The 25,040-nt window shown below is 44.4% G+C and overlaps 1 protein-coding gene across 3 annotated transcripts; it reads left to right on the top strand.

Moving 5' to 3' along the window:
- The first annotated feature begins 704 nt into the window (after positions 1-704).
- LOC101162253 (serine/threonine-protein kinase Nek5) lies at positions 705-25,040 on the top strand. 3 transcript variants are annotated; one of them, XM_011489186.3, is made up of 24 exons: positions 705-807; positions 2,262-2,397; positions 6,251-6,347; positions 6,429-6,526; positions 6,648-6,731; positions 8,672-8,742; positions 9,325-9,411; positions 11,493-11,547; positions 12,475-12,588; positions 14,276-14,356; positions 15,022-15,106; positions 15,654-15,739; positions 16,597-16,655; positions 18,053-18,244; positions 18,353-18,431; positions 19,637-19,753; positions 19,852-19,932; positions 21,916-21,975; positions 22,226-22,291; positions 22,388-22,471; positions 22,541-22,679; positions 22,757-22,876; positions 23,403-23,529; positions 24,361-25,040. In XM_011489186.3, the coding sequence occupies exons 2-24, from the start codon at positions 2,275-2,277 to the stop codon at positions 24,500-24,502; spliced, it is 2,247 nt and encodes a 748-aa protein (XP_011487488.1). In that variant the 5' UTR covers positions 705-807; positions 2,262-2,274; the 3' UTR covers positions 24,503-25,040. The 3 variants fall into 3 exon arrangements, with proteins under 3 accessions (XP_011487488.1, XP_023806867.1, XP_023806868.1); XM_023951099.1 differs by having other exon boundaries at positions 710-807; positions 2,187-2,397; XM_023951100.1 differs by lacking the exon at positions 21,916-21,975 and having other exon boundaries at positions 710-807; positions 2,187-2,397.

Here is a 25,040-nt window from a genome sequence, read left to right as displayed (position 1 = left end):
AATACTTATTTGCCTCTTTTATGTATTTGATTATGAATTGCTTGATGAATGTTGACTTTTGTGTTTTAAATTTTCTTCCGTTTAGTTTCAATTGTATTTATTTCTGTAAAACTTCTTTAACCGTGTTAAAAACCCAAACGGGTTTCTGTCACTCACCATCACAACATTTTATTTTCTATGTTTAATCCTACTTTTTGGACAAGAGTGTTCTTTTTATAAGATAAATCAAACCAGCTCCGAGCAAACCCTGCATTTAATGCTCGCCTCTGTACTGTATTATAAATTTATAAAAAGCAAACAAGAAACCAAAAAGCTCCACACAGACCCAAAGTTTTGTGTCTCTAATCGTTTGAAAGTCAGACAATTACAGAGCCTGTGACCCAAGATGGGTAGAAAAATGATCAAATAATTAATTTGCTCCCACAAAATAATTAATAAGGAAATTATTATTTCGTGTTAACGGATTAATTAATTTTTTACCCACGTCGGGTCACAGGCTCCATAAAACAACATCCCTCCAGTTAGAAAAATGATCTTACATTTTAAAAGTTGAGCTGATTGATGTCATCGTTTCATAATATTTTGTCTGGTAATGGTAAAAAAAAGTCTTCAGCCTGTTATGACAGAAACTACAACCCCCAGCATGCAACAGGGCCGTGCTCCGGCTTCCCGTAGTTTCTGAAGCTGAGGTCTTTTCCAGGCTCCGGCTCCGGCGGTTCACCTCACAGCCTCCGTACTTCCAGAATGTAGATGTGCTTCTGTGAACATTGGAACGGGCGACTTCCTGTTTTCCTGCAGATGTGAAAGGTAAGGATCAGCTTCAGAGCCAGAGGCCGTGTTGTTGTGGTCTCCATGGTAACGGCTTTGCCTCACAGCTGATGGGGCAGAAGGCTTTGAATTTGTCACAATGCTGTAAAAGGAGAACTCACAGCTTGTTATGGGATTCTAAAACCTCATATGTGCTGACTGAACAGGATTTTCCAAAAAAATGGTTCATTCAGAATGTTGTCGATTTGTCAGAGATCTGCAGACACAATGAATTGGATCTACTTATTTTAAGAGACTATTAGCACGTCTCCGACTTAAATTAATAAAACTGTAAGCTTTGGTTAAAACAAAAAGTGCAAGAGAGGAAAATGCAGGTCAAATCCCGTGAACTTGCTGATGGTAGTTTGGTTCTCTGGTTCCATTCATCAGGTTTTCGCAACCATCAACCCAGATTATTTTATGTCTTTATTTATTTTTTTCACTTATTTGTTCTCCTATTAATCCTTTCTTGTTCCCCTCTTCCTGCACTGTCTTTTCCCCAAAATGTTTTAAACAATGAGTAAAGTTTAAATGGTCCTACATAACATCCACAGGTTAGAAGGAGCAGTAAAGAAAAACATTTTGTTTACTGCTGTAAAAGATTTGTCTTTTTCAAAACTGGTGGGAAACAATTATTTTATATTTAACATATTTTACATAAACTTTGTTTTGGTCAAATTACATTAAATGTTCCCATTATTCATATGTTTTTTGTTCTCTCAGATAATCTTCGTTTCAGAATGATGTGTTGAGGCGACAACTGTATCCTCACCTTAACGCATTTGGTTTTTCATTTATCTCTGCTTCAAATCTTTGTAAAAAAAAAAAGCTAATTCAATGATTTTCAACCATCATTTCAACACTTCATGTCTGATTTTAAAGATCTACTTCAAACAAAATGGTGTTTTTGGAGTTTGAAAAGCTTGTAGCTGTGATGTAAAACAACAATGGCCGGCCACCCTGCTCTGCTCCATTCTGATCATCCACTGTCAGACAAACAGATCCATGAACGTCTCTGTTTCCTCGTCTGAGCAGGAATCTGGATCTAAACTGTATGAAGGGATAGCTCCGATGTTGCTTGTCCATTTTTGTTGCACCGCTTATGTTTGGTAGAGGGTGTGAGGGCTGTAAACTATCAGGAGAGAGTGTGAACAAAGGGGCTGATGGGAAATAAAGCCAGGCTTACTCACAGTCCCGCCTACAAGTCAGAGGTGAATTTCTGATGAACTCCTAGAAAATAACAGTTTTAAAAAAAATGTTGCCAAAAAACGCATCATCATAATTAAAAAAGAAAGATGATTGACGTTGGTCTTTAATGGAAACACATTGAACTAACATAAAACATAAAAAAAGACATCAAATGTGAAATATTTCCACAGATGACCTCCCAAAGCTAAACTGGAGTTGTGACTGAAGACAAACAGACATTCTTCATGTTGTGCTGTGTGCTGCAGCCTCTCCAGTGTTATGAACGACTACGAGGTTCTCTGGCAGATTGGAGAGGGAGCGTTTGGGAAAGCCTTCCTGGTCCGGAGCAAGACGGGAGGCGGAGACACGCAGTGTGTGATCAAACAGATCAACCTCCAGAAGGTCCAGCCGACGTCTCCACCCTGTTCCCTCCACTGCATCACTGCATCACTACATCACTGCATCCCTGCATCACTGCATCACTGCATCACTACATCACTGCAGTACTGCATCACTACATCACTACATCCCTGCATCACTGCATCACTGCATCACTACATCACTACATCACTGCATCACTGCATCACTACATCATTACATCACTGCATCACTGCATCACTACATCACTGCAGTACTGCATCACTACATCCCTGAATCACTGCATCACTACATCATTACATCACTACATCCCTGCATCACTGCATCACTGCATCACTGCATCACTGCATCACTACATCACTACATCACTGCATCACTGCATCACTACATCATTACATAATTGCATCACTGCATCACTGCATCACTGCATCCCTGCATCCCTGCATCACTGCATCACTACATCATTACATCACTGCATCACTACATCACTACATCACTGCATCACTGCATCACTGCATCACTACATCACTGCATCCCTGCATCACTGCATCACTACATCACTGCATCACTGCATCATTACATCACTGCATCACTGCATCACTACATCACTGCATCCCTGCATCCCTGCATCACTGCATCACTACATCATTACATCACTGCATCACTACATCACTACATCACTACATCACTACATCACTGCATCACTACATCATTACATCACTACATCATTACATCACTGCATCACTGCATCACTGCATCACTGCATCACTACATCATTACATCACTACATCACTGCAGTACTGCATCACTACATCCCTGCATCACTGCATCACTACATCACTGCATCACTGCATCACTACATCATTACATCACTGCATCACTACATCACTGCATCACTACATCACTGCATCACTGCATCACTGCATCACTACATCACTGCAGTACTGCATCACTACATCACTACATCCCTGCATCACTGCATCCCTGCATCACTGCATCACTACATCACTACATCACTGCATCACTACATCATTACATCACTGCATCACTGCATCACTACATCACTGCAGTACTGCATCACTACATCCCTGCATCACTGCATCACTACATCATTACATCACTGCATCACTACATCACTACATCACTGCATCACTGCATCACTACATCATTACATCACTGCATCACTACATCATTACATCACTGCATCACTACATCACTACATCACTGCATCACTGCATCACTACATCATTACATCACTGCATCACTACATCACTACATCACTACATCACTACATCACTGCATCCCTGCATCACTGCATCACTACATCATTACATCACTGCATCACTGCATCACTGCATCACTACATCATTACATCACTGCATCACTACATCACTGCATCACTACATCATTACATCACTGCATCACTACATCATTACATCACTGCATCACTGCATCACTGCATCACTACATCATTACATCACTGCATCACTGCATCACTGCATCACTACATCATTACATCACTGCATCACTACATCATTACATCACTGCATCACTGCATCACTACATCATTACATCACTGCATCACTGCATCACTACATCACTGCATCACTGCTTCACTGCATCACTGCATCACTACATCACTACATCACTGCATCACTGCATCACTACATCATTACATCACTGCATCACTGCATCACTGCATCACTACATCACTGCAGTACTGCATCACTACATCCCTGCATCACTGCATCACTACATCATTACATCACTGCATCACTACATCACTACATCACTGCATCACTGCATCACTACATCATTACATCACTGCATCACTACATCACTACATCACTGCATCACTACATCATTACATCACTACATCATTACATCACTGCATCACTACATCACTGCATCACTGCATCACTGCATCACTACATCATTACATCACTACATCACTGCAGTACTGCATCACTACATCCCTGCATCACTGCATCACTACATCATTACATCACTGCATCACTGCATCACTACATCATTACATCACTGCATCACTACATCACTGCATCACTACATCACTGCATCACTGCATCACTGCATCACTACATCACTGCAGTACTGCATCACTACATCACTACATCCCTGCATCACTGCATCCCTGCATCACTGCATCACTACATCACTACATCACTGCATCACTACATCATTACATCACTGCATCACTGCATCACTACATCACTGCAGTACTGCATCACTACATCCCTGCATCACTGCATCACTACATCATTACATCACTGCATCACTACATCACTACATCACTGCATCACTGCATCACTACATCATTACATCACTGCATCACTACATCATTACATCACTGCATCATTACATCACTACATCACTGCATCACTGCATCACTACATCATTACATCACTGCATCACTACATCACTACATCACTACATCACTACATCACTACATCACTGCATCCCTGCATCACTGCATCACTACATCATTACATCACTGCATCACTGCATCACTGCATCACTACATCACTGCATCACTACATCACTGCAGTACTGCATCACTACATCACTACATCCCTGCATCACTGCATCCCTGCATCACTACATCCCTGCATCACTACATCATTACATCATTACATCACTGCATCACTGCATCACTACATCACTACATCACTACATCACTGCATCACTGCATCACTACATCACTACATCACTGCATCCCTGCATCACTACATCACTGCAGTACTGCATCACTACATCACTACATCCCTGCATCACTGCATCCCTGCATCACTACATCATTACATCATTACATCACTGCATCACTGCATCACTGCATCACTACATCACTACAGTACTGCATCACGTCATTACTGCAGTACTGCATCACTACATCACTGCATCACTTCTCTCTGAACTCCTTTGAGGATTTTTAGAATTTCAGGAATCACATTGTGGTGAAGACGTTCCTGGTTTAAATCCCAGGTGGCAGCTGTCTGTGTGGAGTTTGCATGCCCCCCCGCATCCGTGGGTTTTCTCCGGGCGCTCCGGCTTCCCCCCACAGCCTAAAAACATGCTTCATGGGTTGATTGACGATGCTACATTGACCTTTGGCGTGAACGTAGTTGTGTGCACCAGCATGTGACCGGGTCAGGATGAACCCTGCCTTCAGCCAACTGCAGCTGGGATAGGCTCCAGCAACATTGTGAATGGAGGGAATACTGTGGAAATGGACATAGTAATACAGTATAAGTTACTGTATTATGTTACAAAGAATTCACTTTTTTGTACCTAAACTATTTTCTTCAGCAACATTCATTGTTGTATTTTTGTGCTTCACAGCTTTTTAACAATAGTCACTGATATGAATAGTGATATATTCAGCAAAATAACTATTTTTTAACGTCTTCAGACTCAAGCTCTTATTTAATATGTCATTTTTATTTAGCTTTGTGAGAGCTTTGATGGCAGAATGAAGTACTGTGGTGATGTCACCAAACTGTGTCGTCCACGTATGTCTCACAGTCACTGAGGCCTTTAACACTCCAGGGCCACAAACCTGTTATTCTGATCCTCTGGTTGGTGGATTAATATATTTAGAGTAATTTCTGGGATCTAACAATGAGGTTTCAATAGAAAAAAGCTCAAGTTTATTGAAACATTTGATTGGAAACACATCACCACATTACCTCGAACTAAGAAAAAAACTATTTAGAACATTTTTTTTTACACTTTTAACAATGACAAAGATGACAAATAAAGACAACTTGCACATCTACAGTATCAAAAAACCCTCATGTCAGCTGTCAGATGGACGTGGATGTATACGTCCACAGAATAACCGGGTGTGTTTGTCACTCAGATGTCAGCGAAGGAGAGAGAATCGTCCAGGAAGGAGGTGACGCTGCTGTCCAGGATGAGACACCCGAACATCGTCTCCTTCATCTCATCCTTTCTGGGTGAGTGTGCCGCCCTCCCGTTGCAGCATCTGCTGTGGCTGCAGCAGTTCACGTGTGCACCGCCCTCCTTCCTCTGCGTAGAAAAGGGAAGCCTCTTCATCGTGATGGAGTTCTGTGATGGAGGAGACCTCCTGAAGAAGATCAACATGCAGAGAGGAGTTCCCTTCAGGGAGGAGGAGGTTCGTACCAAACCCAACTTGAACTGCCTTTGTGATGTAAAGAAAGTTGATGTCAACTCCTCACTTAGAGGAAAGAAAGGTTTTCAGAGTGAAAATGAGCTTCATTGGGGTTTTTTCTCAGATCCTGGACTTGTTTGTTCAGATCTGCCTGGGTCTCAAACACATCCACGACAAGAAGGTTCTCCACCGAGACATCAAGTGTCAGGTCTGTCAATGCTGCTTCTTTTTCCTGACAGACTGAGCATTTCCTCTGTTTTTTACTGTGAGGAAACTGTTTTTTTCTAAATAGGACTGTAAAAAGGAAGGTTTAAGGTTCGTACCCACATTTCCCTGCACAGAGAAACGAATTAATAATGACTCAGAGACAAATACTTGTCTTTTGTGGAAGTTTTACTTCGCACAAGTAGCACAGACGGAGGGTTACAGACAGATGAACAGAATGCATTCAAAGTCCGCAGACCGAGGCTCAGGAAGATGGGTTTGGTATAAAAACCCTGCATTTGCATGTTCAGAAGTTATACACTGGACAATGATGTGAAAATCACGCCCACAGGCTGTTGCAGCCGAGGCGCTTCAAGGCCACAATGAAGTTATCTCTGAGGCATCACACACAGGAAAAGGGAGTATGAGAAACTGTGAGAAAATAGTTGACTGTGCTGTCTTCAAATGTAATATAATTTTGAGATGATACTATGTGCTTCATGAATTAAGTTTGAACCATTATTGCAATAAAAAGTTAAAGGGAGTTTCTTTCAACCCACAAGAATGTTTTTCCAACAGCCTGTCTGTTTAATGCAGGAATGAAGTGTTTGACAGAAATAGTAAAACCCAAAAACAGATGGACTCCGGTCTCACACTGACTCTGAAGCAGACACGTCTCCGCTCAGCTTCTGAGCTATTTCCTGAAGATAGAGCCCACTTTTCTACGTCAGAACCTCCGACTTCAGTCGTTGAAGATTCAATCCAACTTTTCCTCTAAAATGCTCGTTTCCAGAAGGAGAGATATTAAAGTGAAGAACGAGTGGTCTATTTTTTTAACCTGCTGTATCTGTCCCAAGAGCGGTTGGATCTGAGTGCAGTAGGTTTATTAGCTCAGCTAAAAGCCCACAAAGCTAAATCAGGGTCAGGCAGGCGGGGGTCAATAACAGGCATGAGATCATCAGAGGAGAAACGGGGGGGGGTCAGGATCCAGGCGAGAGTCGGGGCAGGCGACATGGCAAACAGAGTCAGAGTCAGGATCAGTTACCGTGACAATGCGCTGCACCCAACTCCCAATGTTAAAGTGCCTAGGATAGCACAAGGGTTACGCTACGTGACCGGAACTAATTTTTTAGGCGTGCGGTTATCACTTTTTAATGCAAACCCAGCAGCCAATCAGAATAGAGTATTCACCCGGACCGTGGTATAACTATTAATAAAAAACACGTGGGAACGTTTTGACAAAAGACCAAACGATGATGGGAGTGGATCTTTCAAGCCCTCTTTAGATTTTTTTGATATAATAATAATTGATACTTTATTTATCCCACAACGGGAAATTCTTCTCTGCATTTGACCCATTCCCTGGGGCAGCCGAACCGACCTCAGGAGGCAGTATCGTTAAGGGTCTTGCCCACTGGGTGATGTTATTTGCTCGCCATTGATATGGTAATTGCCCCCAGTACCATTGTTTGTTCCCCTCCGGGAATCGAACCCTAGATTCCTGCGAAGCCATTTACCTCACCAACTGAGCTGCTAACAGCTGATCCGTGTTTTGGACATTTCTCATTTGGTTAAAGAAGTAAATAAATGGAAAGATGCATTCTGTCCTTAAATGCACCAGATTCTTAAAAAAATAGTTGAACTTTCTGTCGGACAAGAATCCATTCTGACCAGACCCACGGTGAACATATGTGGCAGCGGTCCCCCGAGGTTAGGCTGCTTAATGAAGGAGCATTATCACTGCAGGGAATGTTCTGCAGAGCTCTGAACACAGAGCTCCCAGTCAGTCCAGAATATCTCCACAAAACTGACAGCAGGCCGAGGCCTCTGTGCACTGATCCCCTCCACACACACACACACACACACCCACACACACACACACACGCACACACAACAGCACAGTGTGTGAAAGCATGCCTTCATTCCCGCTCCTCTCTGCTGCAGAATATCTTCCTCACCAACGGGGGGATGAAAGCAAAGCTGGGCGACTTTGGCATCGCGAGAATGTTGAATAAGTAAGTCATCTCCACACTCAGGAACAGTCCAGCTGTCTGCGGCCCATGGAGAACTTCCAAACAGCTGATTATCATTCCACACAGCGCCGACCCGGACACAAAAACACCACCCAGGTCCTCCTGGGGTGTTTGGCTGCGAGGAGCCGGTCGGGACAGAAACTGTTGCAGGATTAGAAAAGGAAGCTTTTTAAAAAAAAGACATGGATTCACATATTATTGACTCATCATTATTGATTATTTCTATTTTCAGAGCAGTAATAGAGGGAAGATTGAATGAAAAGTTCCAATAGATGATTCACCTCCTCATCAAACACTGATGAACGTCTGTTTTCAGCAGCTTTTGTGTCACAGAAATGAAGAATTTCATTTTTTGGTTTTCTTTTTGCCCGATTTCAGCAGAAATAAAAGGAGACAACAGAAACCTGGAAGCTCCTTCACTCAGGCTTTCACACAGTTCTGCAGAATATTTGACACAATGTGGCTGCAGTCCTAACATTAGGATTGGGCAATGACTTTTTTATATCATTATTATGAAATCCCATGGGATGTAATCTAATATGGATCCTGTGTGGACACCCGTAGTTCCATGGATCTGGCCAGAACCTGTGTCGGGACTCCGTACTACCTCTCCCCGGAGATCTGCGAGAGCCGACCTTACAACAACAAGACGTACGTACGCCAACAGGCGCCGCCGCCACCACACTCCTCACAGTCACCTGATCTAATATTTCTGACTGAATCAGGATTCAGTTCAAGAAGAAAGGAAATGAGATTTAAAAAACAACAAACATGTATTTTCTTTATTATTTTGATCCACAATCAGTTTTTTGTAAAGACTGAATTAAAGGCAAAGGTGTGAAATATGTTTTGTTTCCACTGGTGCAAAAAATTATCAGTAATAAAAAAGCATGAAGAAGTGAGCAGCAGATCAGTGAGAGCATCCGTCTGTCTCACCATGTCTGGATTTGAACGGACCTTTTAACACTTTTAAAACTGGAGAACACTTTTAACACTTTGACTGAGGACGAGCCAAAGTCTTTTTTCAAAGAAAAACGACCATGACTAAAAAAATCAAAGGGTGACTAAAAGCCCCCTCCGCTGCAGGTGGAGGCATTGAGGTGGAGGGACTGACATGCTTACATAGTACTGTCCAGGCAAAACAGACTTTTGGGTTTGTGTTGCCATTTATTGACCCTTGTGCTATCTTAGATGACCCCACCCTTACATTGATGTGTTCTCCCTACCAGAGCACTGTCTAGTGGGTCTAGATGACCCAACTCCCAACATTAAAGTGCCTAGAATAGCACAAGGGTTACAGCAGATGATGTTAATTTCATAATCCAGAGCATAAATGATTGCAGAAGATATTAAAGTTTCAGGAAAATGCCAGCAATAAATTTGTTGTTTTAGTGAAACCAAATGATGAGGTAAAAACCGTGTGACCGCCTGTCTCCCAAACACCACCGGTGCTCGGACACCGGTACGGTTTTGTGGGCTCCACAGACTCCACCAGTGGTTGACCGAAACATAAGATACAGAAATATCCTCAAAGTAAAACCAAAACCAACCTAAACCAATTTCTCATCCAAACCAAGAACTCGACTGGCTCCTGCACTTTCAGACTCAAATAAAATTCAAATCCTTTACAAGGAAAATCTTTGGTGGCTTTGAAACATGCAAACCATCCACGGTCTGCTGAATCCAACAAGCCAAAATCCCACAGACCCCTAGAGAGAAATAAACGGCTGTTACTCAGTCATTCTGTTGGTCGGAAGAACCGTTCTGGATCCAAAACCTTTCGTCTATATGTTTTAATGATCCAAGTTATTCCAGTTATAAACTGACCAATCAGATGCCTCAGTAAGAGTATCTGGCCTCCTGTCGTAGGTTAGGAGTTTTTGATTGACAGATTTTCCAGAGCCCACTTTCAGTGGAAGGGTCGTGGTCCTTCTCCAGCTCACTTCTGAATGCAGAGAATGGTTGCCATAGAAACATTGACCCAGACCTGCAGGGACCAATCACGGCTTACTGGGGACGTGAATTTACATTTTTTTTCAGAGGGACTGAAGGGATCACTTCTGCTGGTGCCGGTTGGTTCATGTTGGGTCATGTCGGTTCATGACCCAACAGGAATCCGCTCTAAGTCTTGTCCGTACATGACATCTCAGAGTCTATTATCTTATTTTTCAAAACTACAGCTGCTGTCTTGTTGTTGCCTAACAGAAACAGGTTGAATTCCCATCCACGGCTGTGGTGCAGCTCTTGGACACAGTTCCCTCGAGCAAAACGCTGTCTGTGGAAGGTTGTGTGTGATCATAGAGGCTGTGAGTGTCATGGTTGTGAGATAACCTGTTCTGACTCACACAGACAGTGAAGCAGCTCCGGGTTTGGTTCAGTGCTTTGCTCCGTTGTTCCCGCTCTCCTGAGCTTTCCACTTTATCACAAACGGACTCGACCTCTTGAATGTCTACCTAACACTTTGTCTTGAATTCCTTTCGCAGTGTTGGGTCTTCAGGTAGGTTTTTCTTTTTGGGTCACTGCTTTGGTCTGTGTTCTGTGGTTTTTTCGTCATGAGATCCTCGGCTCAGGACAAAACAAAGACGTCTGCGTCCCTGACTCCACCAGGATGACCTAAACTGAACACAATGTCTGCGATGACTGAAAGGCTGGCTCCCACAGTCGTTTGGGCTGGAGAACACCTGCATGGAGCTGAGGACGGGTTCTGACCTTGATGCATGTCCTCTCTGCAGGGACGTCTGGTCTCTGGGCTGCGTCCTGTATGAACTCTGCACCCTGAGGCATCCTGTAAGCTGCACCACACCCGGCACACTCACAGCTCCACCACCTCTGTCAAGGCGCTCTGCAGAGAGATCTCACAGAGATGTTTAGAGTCTCCTGCACTGTATTGTGACACTAAGAAGCCGTTACAGGACTTTTCTGTTTCCGTTTCCTTAGGTTATAGTTGTAGGATTGCAGCTCTGGAACTGACCGGTACTGGAACAGACGATTGAGCTTGGATTTTCAGTCCAAACCTTTCCTAATCGTCCTGTTCTTGTGTACGACTGTTTCTGGTGTCTGTCTCCACCGTTCCCCTTCAGGTGTGAAGATTGTGTTAGGAAAGAATGGTATTGTTTTAAGGCAATACAGAGTTAGCCAAAGGGCTATTTTTCATCTGCAGTCCCTAGGTAGATGTTAAAATCACCCTAAAAAGTGAAAATAACATTGCATATTTACATAACATTATGTACAAATATTAAACTATACGTTCAGGAAAATTACCATTTAACCCAAAAGGAAACTGTGGATAAAACAATCCAAAATCAGACAAATGTGTGTACAAATACACACATACAAGACAAGATGGTAGCGGGATCAGTGAGAGGTTTGCTCATGTTGACAGCTCTGACTGTCAATGAGCCATTTCCTTAACTGTGTCTTACATGAATTCTATGAGTTTTGATTTCTAATAGTTATTGGGATGAAGTTCCACTCAGCTCCAACGGAAAAAAACTTTTTTCTGAGGGGAATGGTTCAGTCTCCTCTGACTGTGATCATCTGTCCGGATGTTAACAAACTGGTGAAGAGGAGAGGATGAGGAGCCCTGAATGATTTTGTACACGAGAGGCAGAGATTTAAACATTTGACCATGTTTCTCCAACAGTAATCCCTGTTTTTGTAATACTGGACCATAGTGAACAATGTTGGGTTTGTTTGTGTCTGCTCGTGTTCCAGTTTGAGGGCAGCAGCCTGCGCCAGCTGCTGGGTAAGATCTGCAGGGGCCGCTACGCCCCGGTCCCCACCCGCTACACCCACGAGCTCCGCCTCCTGGTCAACCAACTCTTCAAGGTCCCACCTTTTATGTGTTTGTCTGTGTGTGAGGTGAAGAGATTTGCCCCGACAGACAGAAGGTGCCAACGTTGAGCCGCTCACAGTGATCATTGACTGTAAATGAGAACTGGACTGAGTGAATATGAGGTCACACATAGAAAACGGCTCACTTCCTGCTCCAACCAAATGACGTCAATTTAGTCACCATTTTTTCACGAGACGGACGGCCTGTCGGAGCCAGAAATCATCAGTAAGCAGTGATTGGTCGATGTTGGTCAACGTTTCTATGCCAACCACTCTAGCCAATCAGGAGTGAGCTTGTTGGAAGGCCACAGCCCTACTACTTTGAAGATGGCTCAGGAGAATCTGTCAATCAAGCATTCTTGAGCCTTTTATTAAAGCATCTGATTGGTCAGTTTATGACATGAACGACTTGCAATAAAGAGAAAATATGAAAGTAATTGAGGATTATCAAAAACAACATAGAGAAGGTTTCTTCTGACCAATAGAAAGTCAGTAACCGCTGTTTATTTCTCTATGGGATTTTGCAGCTACTTCCTGTTTGGAACGCCAGGGGGAGGGGTCACCCAGGCCAGTTCTCAGATACAGTCAATGCAGCAGCTTCACATCCAGCCACACAAAAATGACTCCGACTGAAATAATTCTCAATCACCATCAATTTCACCAAAGAGTGACACCAATTTTTTTCAGTTTAGTTTCTATTTTCTGTTTCCCTAAAAAGACGGGCTGATCCAAAAGGTTTGGGGGGGGGGTCCGAGCTGTGAAGCTCCAACAAACACGACCAGGAAGAAAGAGGGATTTGGACTGAACTGCAGTCATTTAGATCACAGCACCTGAAATGAGCTGAAGGCATCAATTAAAACCACAGTTATTCAAAATGCAGAAGAAAACCGTTTAGTTTGATCTCATTTGGGGTCAAAAAAATAATGGCAATCAAAATGACACCATTGTAAAGTAGCAGAAAGCTGCAGACAGTGTGCGATCTTCCAGAAGGATGGGGGGCACAGCTGGTTAAGGAAAAGATCATTTGGCAAAAAATTAACGTAACTGAAGGAAAACTCTTTGGACGGTTGTAGCATTGGTGGTTTCCCACCTTGACTTGTACCTGCCCCCCCCCCTCACGAAGAGCGTGAAGGTCACAAAGATTGTGTAACTACAGAATTCTGCAGCCGTCGTGATGATCCAAGGGTGGGAATGATGGGATCACAGTGGTTTTATCCTGTTAGGATCCTGGTGACAGCTCCATGGATGACCCGTCAGAAGGACACTCGCTGTTTGGGCAGCTGTTGGGGAGATCACTGGGAGCGACGCGCCGAGGCGGGCGCCCACCGTCTGATGGACAAGCTGCAGTCAGCTGATTATTGCTGCCGGACCAGCCGCCATTGTCCAGCGGCCAAACAAAATCCTCCACTTTGGTCTGAGAATTGAAAATGATTGCAAAAAGTCCCATTCTGGTTTTACAGCAGGAAAATATGTCACAAGAAAAGAAAAGGAAGGAAATCACCTCTTCAGTCAGCTCACACATTCACATCTGTGCTTTCAACCAGGGGAAATTCTCCCTTTGGGGTTGAAATTCCTCCAGTGATATTTGACATTAGACTGAAGCAGAGAACTCGCATCTTTAGCCGTTTGAACTGTGGAGCTGGTTGACCTCCTCGCAGAACGAGCTTCTGATGTTTTTCAGGTCAACCCCCGCGACCGTCCGTCCATCAGCTCGGTCCTCCAGAGGCCGTTCCTGCAGAAACACATCAGCAAACACCACCAGGTACTGACCCTGCAAGCTGCCCTCTGAGCACAGCTGGACAAAGGAAACTGTACTAGACTTTGACTGGAGATGTGAATTCCTGGGAGTGAAATATTAGTAAGAAAAGTGTTTATGTTTCTGACAAAACTCAGCGTTTAATTGTCATTGGGGAGTCTTTATTGTAACATTTCTGCTAAACGCAGAAACATTTAAATGCAAAAAACTGTATTTGTGATGCAACTTCTCCATTTGATACAAAGTTATCGGAAACAATTACAGTAAAGTTATTTTAAATGATAAAAACATAATTAAATGAGATTTTAGGAAGTGACTGATCATTCAAAAAAAGTCCATTCAACCAGTTTTAGACATGTCATGTTCAGGATGGAACATGAACTTTGGCACACGGTGTGTTCAGACTGGATGGATGGAAACTTGATCCAAAAGTAACTTACTGTGCATTATGGGTAACTAAAAGCTGGCGTTAATGAGGTTTTATTACAGGTAAATTAGAATTTGCTATGTGTTATGAGGCGGAAAGTTCTCCCCGTGCAAAGAAAATACAGGGTTGGGTCGGGAAGGGCACCTGGCGCACAAATCTCTGCCGAATCAGTGAAGGCTGATTGGCCGTGGCGACCGCTGATGTTAACGTGTGCAGGTGTTTGAGTGTTGGATTGTGTTTGCAGGCCTCACACGACCACGCCGTCACACATCGCACAGAAACAGCCGCCAGGGCAAAAGCTGCTGGAGGGGGAACAGCTGACCCTGCAGGTAGAATGTGCCGCCAAACATCCCATTTCTGCACAAATGTGTTTTTGTTTGGTGGACTTTTGCACTTTTTTCCACGCTGATGATGATAAAGAGTGAGTGTCGGCACTCACAGTCCAGAAAACCGTTTTTCTTTAAGTTTTTGAATCTGTATTTGCTCAAACTCTTTCCTGTTCTGGGAAGCTTGTGACTGAGGCGTCTGCATGGAAGCAGTGCTGCACATGCGCTGTGGCGCCATCCAGTGGTGGTTCCCTGTCATGACACTGCTGCAGGTTGCTGCAGCCTGCATGGAGCCTCAGATCCCTGGAGTGTGATCTGCAGGGATCTGCTGCAGCCTCAGATCCCTGCAGGCGTGATCTCCTCACATCTCTGCACACAGACTGGCATCAGTTTGTAGACAGAGTCTCCGTTTTAGCATGTTGGTTCACAGACGTCACTGCAACCCGGCTCCCCCTCTAGAGATGGGCACTTTTGAAAACAAAATGTTTATTTTGCACAACCAAACTATGAAAACCTGGACCTGGATTTACATCAAACCCTTGTTTTCTAGAAAAAGATATGAGTTCTGCAGTTGCTGAGAAACCCGGTAAGCCGGGTCAGAGAGCTCACAGAAGCAAGGCTCCTGTCCCACACAGGGTAAGAACCAAACAAAAGGCTCCGGGACACACAAGGACACCGGGACACACCAGAATACAGGGACACACCGGGATACAGGGACACACTAGGACACACCGGGACACACAGGGACACACTGGGATACAGGGACACACTAGGATACACCGGGACACAGGGACACACTAGGACACACCGGGACACAAAGGGACACGGGGACACACTGGGATACAGGGACACACTAGGATACACCGGGTACAGGGATACACTAGGACACACGGGACACACAGCGACACCGGGACACACAGGGACACACAGGGACACCGGGACACACCGGAATACAGGGACACACCGGGGATACACTGGAACACACAGGGACACCGGGACACGCTCTTTTTCTGACTTCTGAGCTCGTTGTAACGGCTGCATTCATCAGATCGACCCAAACATTTCCATCAATGTGTCGTCACATTTGTCAGAAGCATTAGTTCAGACATTTCTGAGACCCAAAAACACAATCAGATTGAAATTCAAGATTATTCAGACGGTGGATGTATTTAGTTTTCTAATGATTTTTGGTGATAGGCATGAGAAACAGGCTCAGGAAGTCGACGTTCAGCTTCATCTTCTTTAGAGGAATGTTTTGCTCTCAAACAGAAGAAGGTAACTAATGCAGAACTAACTAATGCACGAATCAAATCCTCAAACGCTCCTAACTAGTCTGAGTTTCAGTGTTTTTCATTCTCTCACAGAGAGCTGCACACACGTCTGTAAATACAAGTAAACGTCAAACTTAAAAGGCACACCGCTTTTTAAACTGGAATGAGATACCTGCTACTTTTTCTTCTGTTTCCATTAAAACATGTTTATTTATTTGGCAGAATCCAAATCAAAGATCAAATCTGCCAACTGCGCAGAGAAAGGCTGCAGGGAATCAAAGGTGAGCGAACAGACGGGAACTGCAGCAGCTCACCTGATCAGAACACCTGAAACCTTTTTTTACTTTTTAAGTTTCTTTCTTGGAACGATGACATTCATGATCCGGTCTCTGTCCTATTGGCATTGCAAACACAGAGCGAGGGTTAAGCAGTGCACGGCGGACACGCCCATTTTTCCTTTCTGTTTTATCCAACATGAGAGAGAAAAAAACAACTTTTGAACTTTTTCAACAAACTCTGGCCACAAAGGCTTGATATGTTCAACCCAGTTGGTCCATAGTGTAATAAACACTGGTAAGAAGTGATTTTGTCCATCAAATATATATCATTTACAGGCTTCCAGGGGACGCCAATGTCTTGTTGTTGCTTTTTAGCGGCTGATTTTAAACTGCACATAAATAATTCCCTATTTGTTGATTGTCAAAGGGAGGGTAGAAACTTAAAAACGTAGCATTTCCACCACTTCTGTGTGGAATTCAGCCCAAAATGGCCAAAAGATGTGCCGACGATCCGCTTCCTGAGCCCCACGCCGCCTCCAGCGGTTTGCATCAGCGGCGCCAAAACCTGCTTTTTGCTTTGGGCTGATGAAAAATCTTGTTAGGCACTTCCAGTCCCATTTCCACCAGGCATGTGAGTTTGTACACCTTCATGGAGATTCAGGAAAATCCAACCGATCACAATCTGATACGGTCAGACTTCCCTCCATTATCCACTTTTCCCTAATGTCATTTGTTGAAAGTGTTTCTTTAGACAAATCCCTTCATAAAACTTACCAATAGCTCCTTTACTTATACTGTTCTTGTGAACTTTAAGGAATATTGAATTCCCCAATTGAAGTTACCTAAAAAAATCTGAGTTTTCTAACTGAAACTCGGCCTCTAGACGCTCTCAACCCAAGCTCCTAGCATTTGTACTGTCGCAGTCATGTGGTTTGGTGATAACAGGATTGGGTTTTCCAGGGTATCTGGAATAGGAAAGAAGTGTTTTCCTCCACCACATGCTGTAGTCCATCCATGGGGGAGCCAGAGAACAACAACAAGTCACCTCCAAATTTCTGGGTTTGAGGTTCAACAGAGAGGAATCCCTCACAGAGACATTGTCCAGATGATTTCTGCTCACTCAGAGTCTCTTAAGATGCAGAGAAACCCGTGAATTGATGTTTGTTTCATGTTAAGATGATCAAAAATGAAACAATCTGACACATTTGAGCATTTCAAGCCTTAAATTGTGTCAAATAAAACGATAGTAGTAGAAACATTTCCACGTCACCAGGAGGTCTGGCCCCGTCTGCGTTCTCCTCTGGAGCTCACGTCGGCTTTAGGTTCCACGCTGTGGTGGAACATCTGAGAATCTTCTTCACTGATCACAAACCTCCTGGACTTTGTGCTTCTGACTCCAGGCACTTTGGTCCACAGCTGATCAGCCAGTACCATCAGTACCATGTGCAGTTAGATGCTTTTCAGAGGAGGAACACGGATGGCACGCCTGCACCTCCTCCTCCTCCTCCTCCTCCTCTTCCTCAGGAGAAAGTGATGGATGTGGTGCTGCAGCATGAGGAGCAACCTGCTCGTCCTGCAGAGCCATACCAACGGTGAGCTGCAAACGTTTGGAAAACGATCGGTGGGGATTTGCTTCTGGAAGCAGAGCAGTGATGGTTCTGCCGGAACCTCACCAAGCTTTGATGGTGTTGGTGTCTCAGTGTGGCTGCAGCTCGTGAAGAATACCTCCAGAGGAGGCAGGAGGCCAACCTGTACAAGCTGAGAGCAGAGAAACAGCTGGTGAGGAGACCGGGACGCATCTGAACGCACATGGGTGCTTTTCCCTGTTCCTGTGCAAACATGACGTCCTCTGTTCTGCTGACTCTCTGCAGGGATTTCTGCTGTTTTATTTTGTTGCACACATGGTAGCAGCTCAGCGCTTTGCCCTCCTACTCTATACATTTTCTATAAATAAGCAGAAAAATCTACCAATGGGGTAAGAAAATTATTGGCCTTACCAATAAGCTGGGTTTTCTCAAAGTACCATTATTTTACTATTATAAAACCTTCTTGATAAGCAACAGTCTCATCCTAATCATCCTCATCCCTGGACAGGGACAAACGTAGCTGTCACACGTTTTGGGATGACTGCATGAAAATTCAGTTTTTCAGTGAGAGTTTTGAAAACAACCTTAAAGGTTCTACATCATACAAAATTCCCTTTTTTTTTTAGCTTTTAAGTATGTTATAATGTTCATTCCTCACATAACCCCCCCCCCCCCCCCCCCCCCCCCCAAAGTGGTGTTTTGGTACATTCCAGGACCTCCTCCAAAAACCTCTGAGCTCCAGCCCCCCCCCCAATCCACGAAAACGAGCAGATTCTTACACTGTGACGTAGATAATTAAGAACCGCCCCTTCCATGAAGAGAATGCACTGACAGCTCCGCCCCCCCAGGCTAACACACACGCCCACATTCTGGTGGCAATCGCCTAAAACGCTTTCATTTTTTATGCACAATCTGCACATTCATCTTTGGAAAAGTTCAGATGTTGTCCTGGGAGAAACGCAGACACGCCGCCAAGGCCGACTCTAGGATGACATCATGAAATGGACGGCACCAAGAAGGAGTGAAAGGCGGAGCCTCAGAGAGGGAGTCGTTTTACTTCCAGGCTGGAAAATGAGCTGCAAAAATAATTAATATTTAGTTAAAAAACACGTTCTTTAGTGTGCCAAAGGTGGAATATGCTCACATATATGGATATAGTTTACTCTGAAAGGCTTAGGAATAGAATAATATAGATCCTTTATGAAAGTCCTTTAGGAATAAAGGTCTTAAAAAGGCGGATCCGTCATGTGAGGTTCAGGCAGAGAACCAGAGCTGTGGACCCAGCTCAGCTCTGGTTCTGAACCAAAGGGTGTTAGTCTATGGATCCATTCACTTTGGTCTGTGTGCTTTCCACTGTTAAAAGCAGAACGACCTTTAACCTCTTACCCCGACTATTAGGGTCTGCGTCCGTGCACGGCTGAGCGCGGCAGGAAGCCTGGAGGTCAGGAGGAGGAGGAAGTGGGCGGAGCTGAACAGCAGCACAAGCTTCAGGACAGAAGACAGGAAGGACAGCAGGTGGACAGACAGACGGACAAAAGCTGCTCGTGGTCAGAAGCATGCGGGAGTGAAGCAGGTGTGTGTGTGTGTGTGGGTGTGTGTGTGTGTGTGTGCAGGAATACCTGCGTCAGCTGGAGCTCATCAGGCAGGAGTACCACCGAGACGTGAGGCTGATGAGGCAGAGACCTGCAGCACAGGTACGCCGACTCACCCAACACGGCTGGAAGGAGATGCAGCCCAAACAAACAACAATGAACCCTCTGTGGTGGGATGTTTAATAATATTCAACCCCAGCTTTAAGTGAGGGGGGGGGGGTCCTTATGATAACCCCCACGGAATGTTCCATTTCTGTCAGTAATAGTAGGTAGTACAGGGAAAACAAATTACAAATAATTATACCATGGTCCGGGTGAATACCCCATTCTGATTGGCTGCTGGATGTGCATTAAAAAGCAATAATGCACGGTGATAACTGCACGCCTAAAAAAGTAGGTCTGGGTCACATAGCCTAAATGTTCTGTATCACTGCGCCGGCTTCTTTAAAACAGACTTTATCTTCATCATCTGGACAAAAACAAGCGGTGTAACCCTTGTGCTATCCTGTGAACCCCCCCCCCCCCCCCCGCCCCTTACATTGACGTGTTCTCCCTACCAAGACAAAGGTGGATAAATAGTCCTCTATTTGTGAATAAAGAGAACCAAATTGGAAAAATAACAATAATAAAGGACTAATAGTGACCATAGTATAAGCGGGTTAATGGCCAACGAAGTGTGCATGATCAGAAATTAACGCACTTTAGTGCGTTAATTTCACATAAGGTAAATAAATGAAGGTAAAAAGTGTCTTCCCTCAATCAAATATGCTTCTTTACAAATTCCAACAACAAATTCGTATTTATTGGAGCTTTTACAGACAGTGAATCCAACTTGGCCGTGGTCCCAAAAAGGACCGTTTTACCCAAAGAAGAGGCCAAAACGTCAGCCAGCTCAAGTGTGGTGATTGGTCACTGACTTATCATCCAACTACTAATGGCATGTTTCATTTCAAAATGTCAAAGGGCCAAAATAACGGTTAACGTCATCCGATAGAAGGTTAAAAGTACAAAGCAAAGACAGAAAAAGGAAAAATCTGAATCAAAATGAGTTTTAAAGTAACATTAGAATATAAACAAACTTTGTTTGTAAAAGTTGAAGGCTTTTATCCTCCGCACAGCGTATGACGTCACGCCAGGGCGGAGGAGATTGTTGTAAAGTAATCAAAGTTTGAGGTTCATTTGTGAAAAAACTGTAAATTGCATAACAAGACTAAAAGAAGTTGTAGCCTTGTGAGCATTTTAACATTTTGATGGTGTCTCTAGCTGAAAGAATGCCAAAATAAGAAGTTTGGTGAAAATGTCGGAAGCCTCTTTCGTTGAAACCCATTATAAAGCTGAAATTACCACTAAATTTAAAGGTTTATATTTCAGAAACAAAAACATCTATAAAAAATCTAAAAGACTTGGAATCAGTTTAAAGTCTTGTGAACAATTTGTAGTTTGAATTGTGTCTTTAGCTAAAAGTATGTTGAAGTTATAACTGTCAAAAGAAGCAAAGGTTTTCAAGTATTCCCCATTTATTTCAATGGAGGCAAAAATCCTGGAAAATCTTGAAAAGTTCAAGGATTTGAAGGAGCAAAAGTCACAGCTGGAAAAAGTTGAAAGAGCTGAACATTTGAAGCACCAAAAAATTAAAATGACTCAAAAACAGGTAACCTATCAGTCCAAAGGTAAGACATCAGCGCTTTACATTCAAGCAAAATCCTTTGATGTCATTCAGAGGGTCTTATTTAGTGAAGACAGCAATGAGAAACAGGAAAGGGAAGGAAAACGTCTTTTCTTTGTTTGGTCACATAAATCTGGGCTTCGTCAGAAAAGTGTTGCAATGACTTACTAAGTAGAACAAACAAGACTCTTTTCCTAAACAAAGGCTGAAGCAGAGTTTCACCCACTTCTTGTGGCCGTGGGTCCAAATATAGTAGAATCCATCAGGATGGAGCTTTTGTAGGTTTCTGCTGAGCCTTCAGACACGTCCCGGGCAGCAGCTGGATCACTGCGTTCAGCGCTGAGCAGGAAATGGAAAGGCTGGAAGACGGCGGCCCTCCTCCCCCCCTGAGAAGACTGATGTCATGCTGCGTTCCACAGCTCCAACGTGGAACCTTTGTGGTGGAGAAACCTGGACACCCAGAAGCGTCTGTAGTGCCGGTAAGATCCAGATCTGCTGAGATCCGGTCAAAGGCTCCGTCAAAGTCTGCTTCCTCAGTCCGGTCAGGACCTATCAGGACCTCAGGCCACATCCGAGTGGAGGGTCTACGCCTGGGAAACTCAAAGAACCCAAAACATTCATGAGGGGATCTTTAGCTGAAATCTACAATACATGCCCCCCCACACACAGTGCTAACCCCCACAGCTGCACTCATGCACCCAACTTCATTCATTTCCTCTGACTCTGCAGGATGTTGAAGCAGCTCTGCAGCAGATCAGAGAGGACAGCAGCGACCAGAGAAGACCCCAGCTCAAGGTGAGGAAGAGGAGACGAAGCTGCTGCTTCCAGCTCCATGAGCCTGTGAACCCATCTGTGAACGATGAGAAAGCTTCTCATGTGACGTTTCCCCAGAGAGGAATCACGTTTGAAGTTTGCTTAAACGAGGAAGAGCAGAAAGGAGAGGAGGTTTCAGAGGAGAGAGGACCCACAGAGGAGGTGACGCTCGGAGGAGGACGGAATCTGCTCCTCCTTTTCCCTTCACTCACTCTTTGAATCAAACTCCAGGACGGGAAGAGGATGGACCTGGAGGAGTGGTTTCGGGTCAGAAGAGGGTGGAGCATGAGGTGTCCTCAGACGGCGCTGGACGCCCTCGCCGACATGGACGTCAACTCGGCGTCCCACACGGCCGCTGGAGCAGCAGAAGGTGCAGGACGCGTCTGCGTTTGAGCCCAGATGTTTGTTTCCGTTTGCTCCTCACTGACCTACAGAGTTCCCTTTCAGCTCTCACAGAGGAGGGGGCTGCAGGTCGCAGGCGGTGGGTGGACACCCCCCCAAAATCCCTGCTGGATGCTCTGGGTCAGGCTGAACTGACATCATCCACTCTGGACTCACCGGCTGCAGGTCAGAACCCGGACAGAACCTGCAGACTTTCACCAGCAGCACCCGTGAAACAGAAAGTCTGACCGTTTCAGGGAGGCTTTACAGACCCCCCCCCATGAAAATGCTGTTTTGCACACTTTCTTGTAACATTTTCGGTTAATGGAAGACAATATTCAAAGAAAGTTTTGCTTAAAATTTCTGAATATTTCTTTATTGAAATCCTTCTGAATCAGGAGCAGATGAAAAAAAGAAGTTTGAAAAAGATCGTATTTGTGACGCCGAAAATAAGACGGGTGGGCCTCTAAGCTCCCAGAAAGAGGGAGGGGAAGGGGGGCGGGGTTGTTCTGCTCCAATGGTCCTGCCCACAACCCAGAGGTGGAGTTCCAGTGAACTTCTGCTGCTCTGCAGAAATTAAGTCCTAGAGAACGACATGGGTTTTTAGGATATTGACGATAATCAATAATCATAAGTAAAAGACCTCTGCGAACGCTTTGATCACAGATCAGAAGATGAAAATGGGAAACATTGAGATGTTTTGTCCTCACAGACCTGGAGTCAGAGGACATCACCAGAGAGGAGAACGAGGGAAAAAAGCCGGATGGGGAAGAGGAGGAAGACTCTGATGTGGAGTTGGATGCAGAGCGTCTGGAGCCGCGGTCCGATGACGATGACACGTGAGTTAACGGTTAACGTGGCAGTCTGTGAGCCGTTGACCTGACGATGACCCAACCCGGACATCAGAGCCAATCATCTGGAATAAAACCCCAAACAAAAGAGAAAACGCTTCAGAAGTTCTCAGGAGAGCACCAGCGGAACGGCGACTGATTGATTTTGCAGTTGAAGCCACGTTTACGTACATTTTAGATCAAAAACAAACATCATTTCTTGTCGTTTTTAAATTGTCCAACAGCTGAGCAAACAGATGAGAGCTCTTGTGTTGGACAGACTCTGACACACAAGGAGTATATTTGAATAAACCCCTTTTGTAATTTAGACTAAACTTTATATTATATATGATATTTGCATCCTTTTATTTTGGTGGACCGGACAAAAAAGAAGAAGAGGGACAAAGAGAGAGGGATGTTGGGGGGGGGGTAAAATCAGAAAGCATCAGAAAGCAAGAAGTTGCTGGAAGTTTATAATCATTGCTAAAAGGATAAAAGGGGCGGGGCCTGTCCACACACACAATCAGTTGTTACAAACATGCCTGTTGGCTCCAAAAATCTTCACACATAAACATTTCAACATGGACTCAACACGACTGGATGATGGAACGTAAAAGCAAGAGAGCAGGGAGGCACTCTCTCTCTCTGGCATCGGGGGCCCCTGTGGCCCCCGATGCCAGAGAGAGAGAGAGGCTGCAAGCTCCAGCCCAGCCTGTCCCCCTAAAAAAACGTTTATATCTATTCTCACAAAACACTGTGATGTTTTTCCATAAAGACAAAGAAGTGAAGAAGGAAAATAAACCTGGGATGAAGGCAGCTGAATTTCGTGGTTCTCAACAGGAACTTTGAGGAATCCGAGGACGAGCTGAAGGAGGAGGTGGCAGACTCCATGAGGAACCTGTTCGTCATGGAGGACTCCGGCTCCGAGGAGCACGGAGAAGCCCAGAGCTGCAACGGATCCTCAGCAGGTCCAGCCGTGTGACGGAGGAACCGAAGGGCGGCGGCATCCGTCCGGCTCACAGAAAAGCTGCTGCACACGAACAGCATCAGGCCTGCCGACCATGAACCAACACTAATGTCCCTTCTAACAAAAAACCCAAGAGTTTCTGAAAGCTTCAGGTCTGTTGGTCTGAGGTTAGAAAAAAAGCAAAGGAACCAGAGAATTACGAGCAGAACAGCAAGAGAAACCCCTGGAAGGAATGACTGTTTATGGACAAGAAGTTTGTTTCTCTAAACTGCCTCCTGTGTTCAGCTAAAGGAAAAGACTCTCACGTGTTTCTATGCAGACAAAATGTCTTGGTTTAGATTTCCCTGATGTGAGCAGATCATGTAGAATTTCAGGTCAGACTTTTCTTTTAGTGCTTTAAACATATTATTGGAGTATTTTCTCATGATGGACGACATCTAGAACAGAATTTAAGAAAGTTGCATTTCTGAGTGAGTATTTCTTTATTCAAATCAGGAGCAGACAAAAAAAATGCTGTTTGAAAAATGTATTATGAAAAAGAGGGGCGGGGCCA

The sequence above is a fragment of the Oryzias latipes genome, chromosome 21, assembly GCF_002234675.1.
Source record: "Oryzias latipes chromosome 21, ASM223467v1".
Taxonomy (NCBI): domain Eukaryota; kingdom Metazoa; phylum Chordata; class Actinopteri; order Beloniformes; family Adrianichthyidae; genus Oryzias; species Oryzias latipes.
Note: the sequence above shows the minus strand (reverse complement) of the source record. Positions and strands in the feature narration are given on the sequence as shown.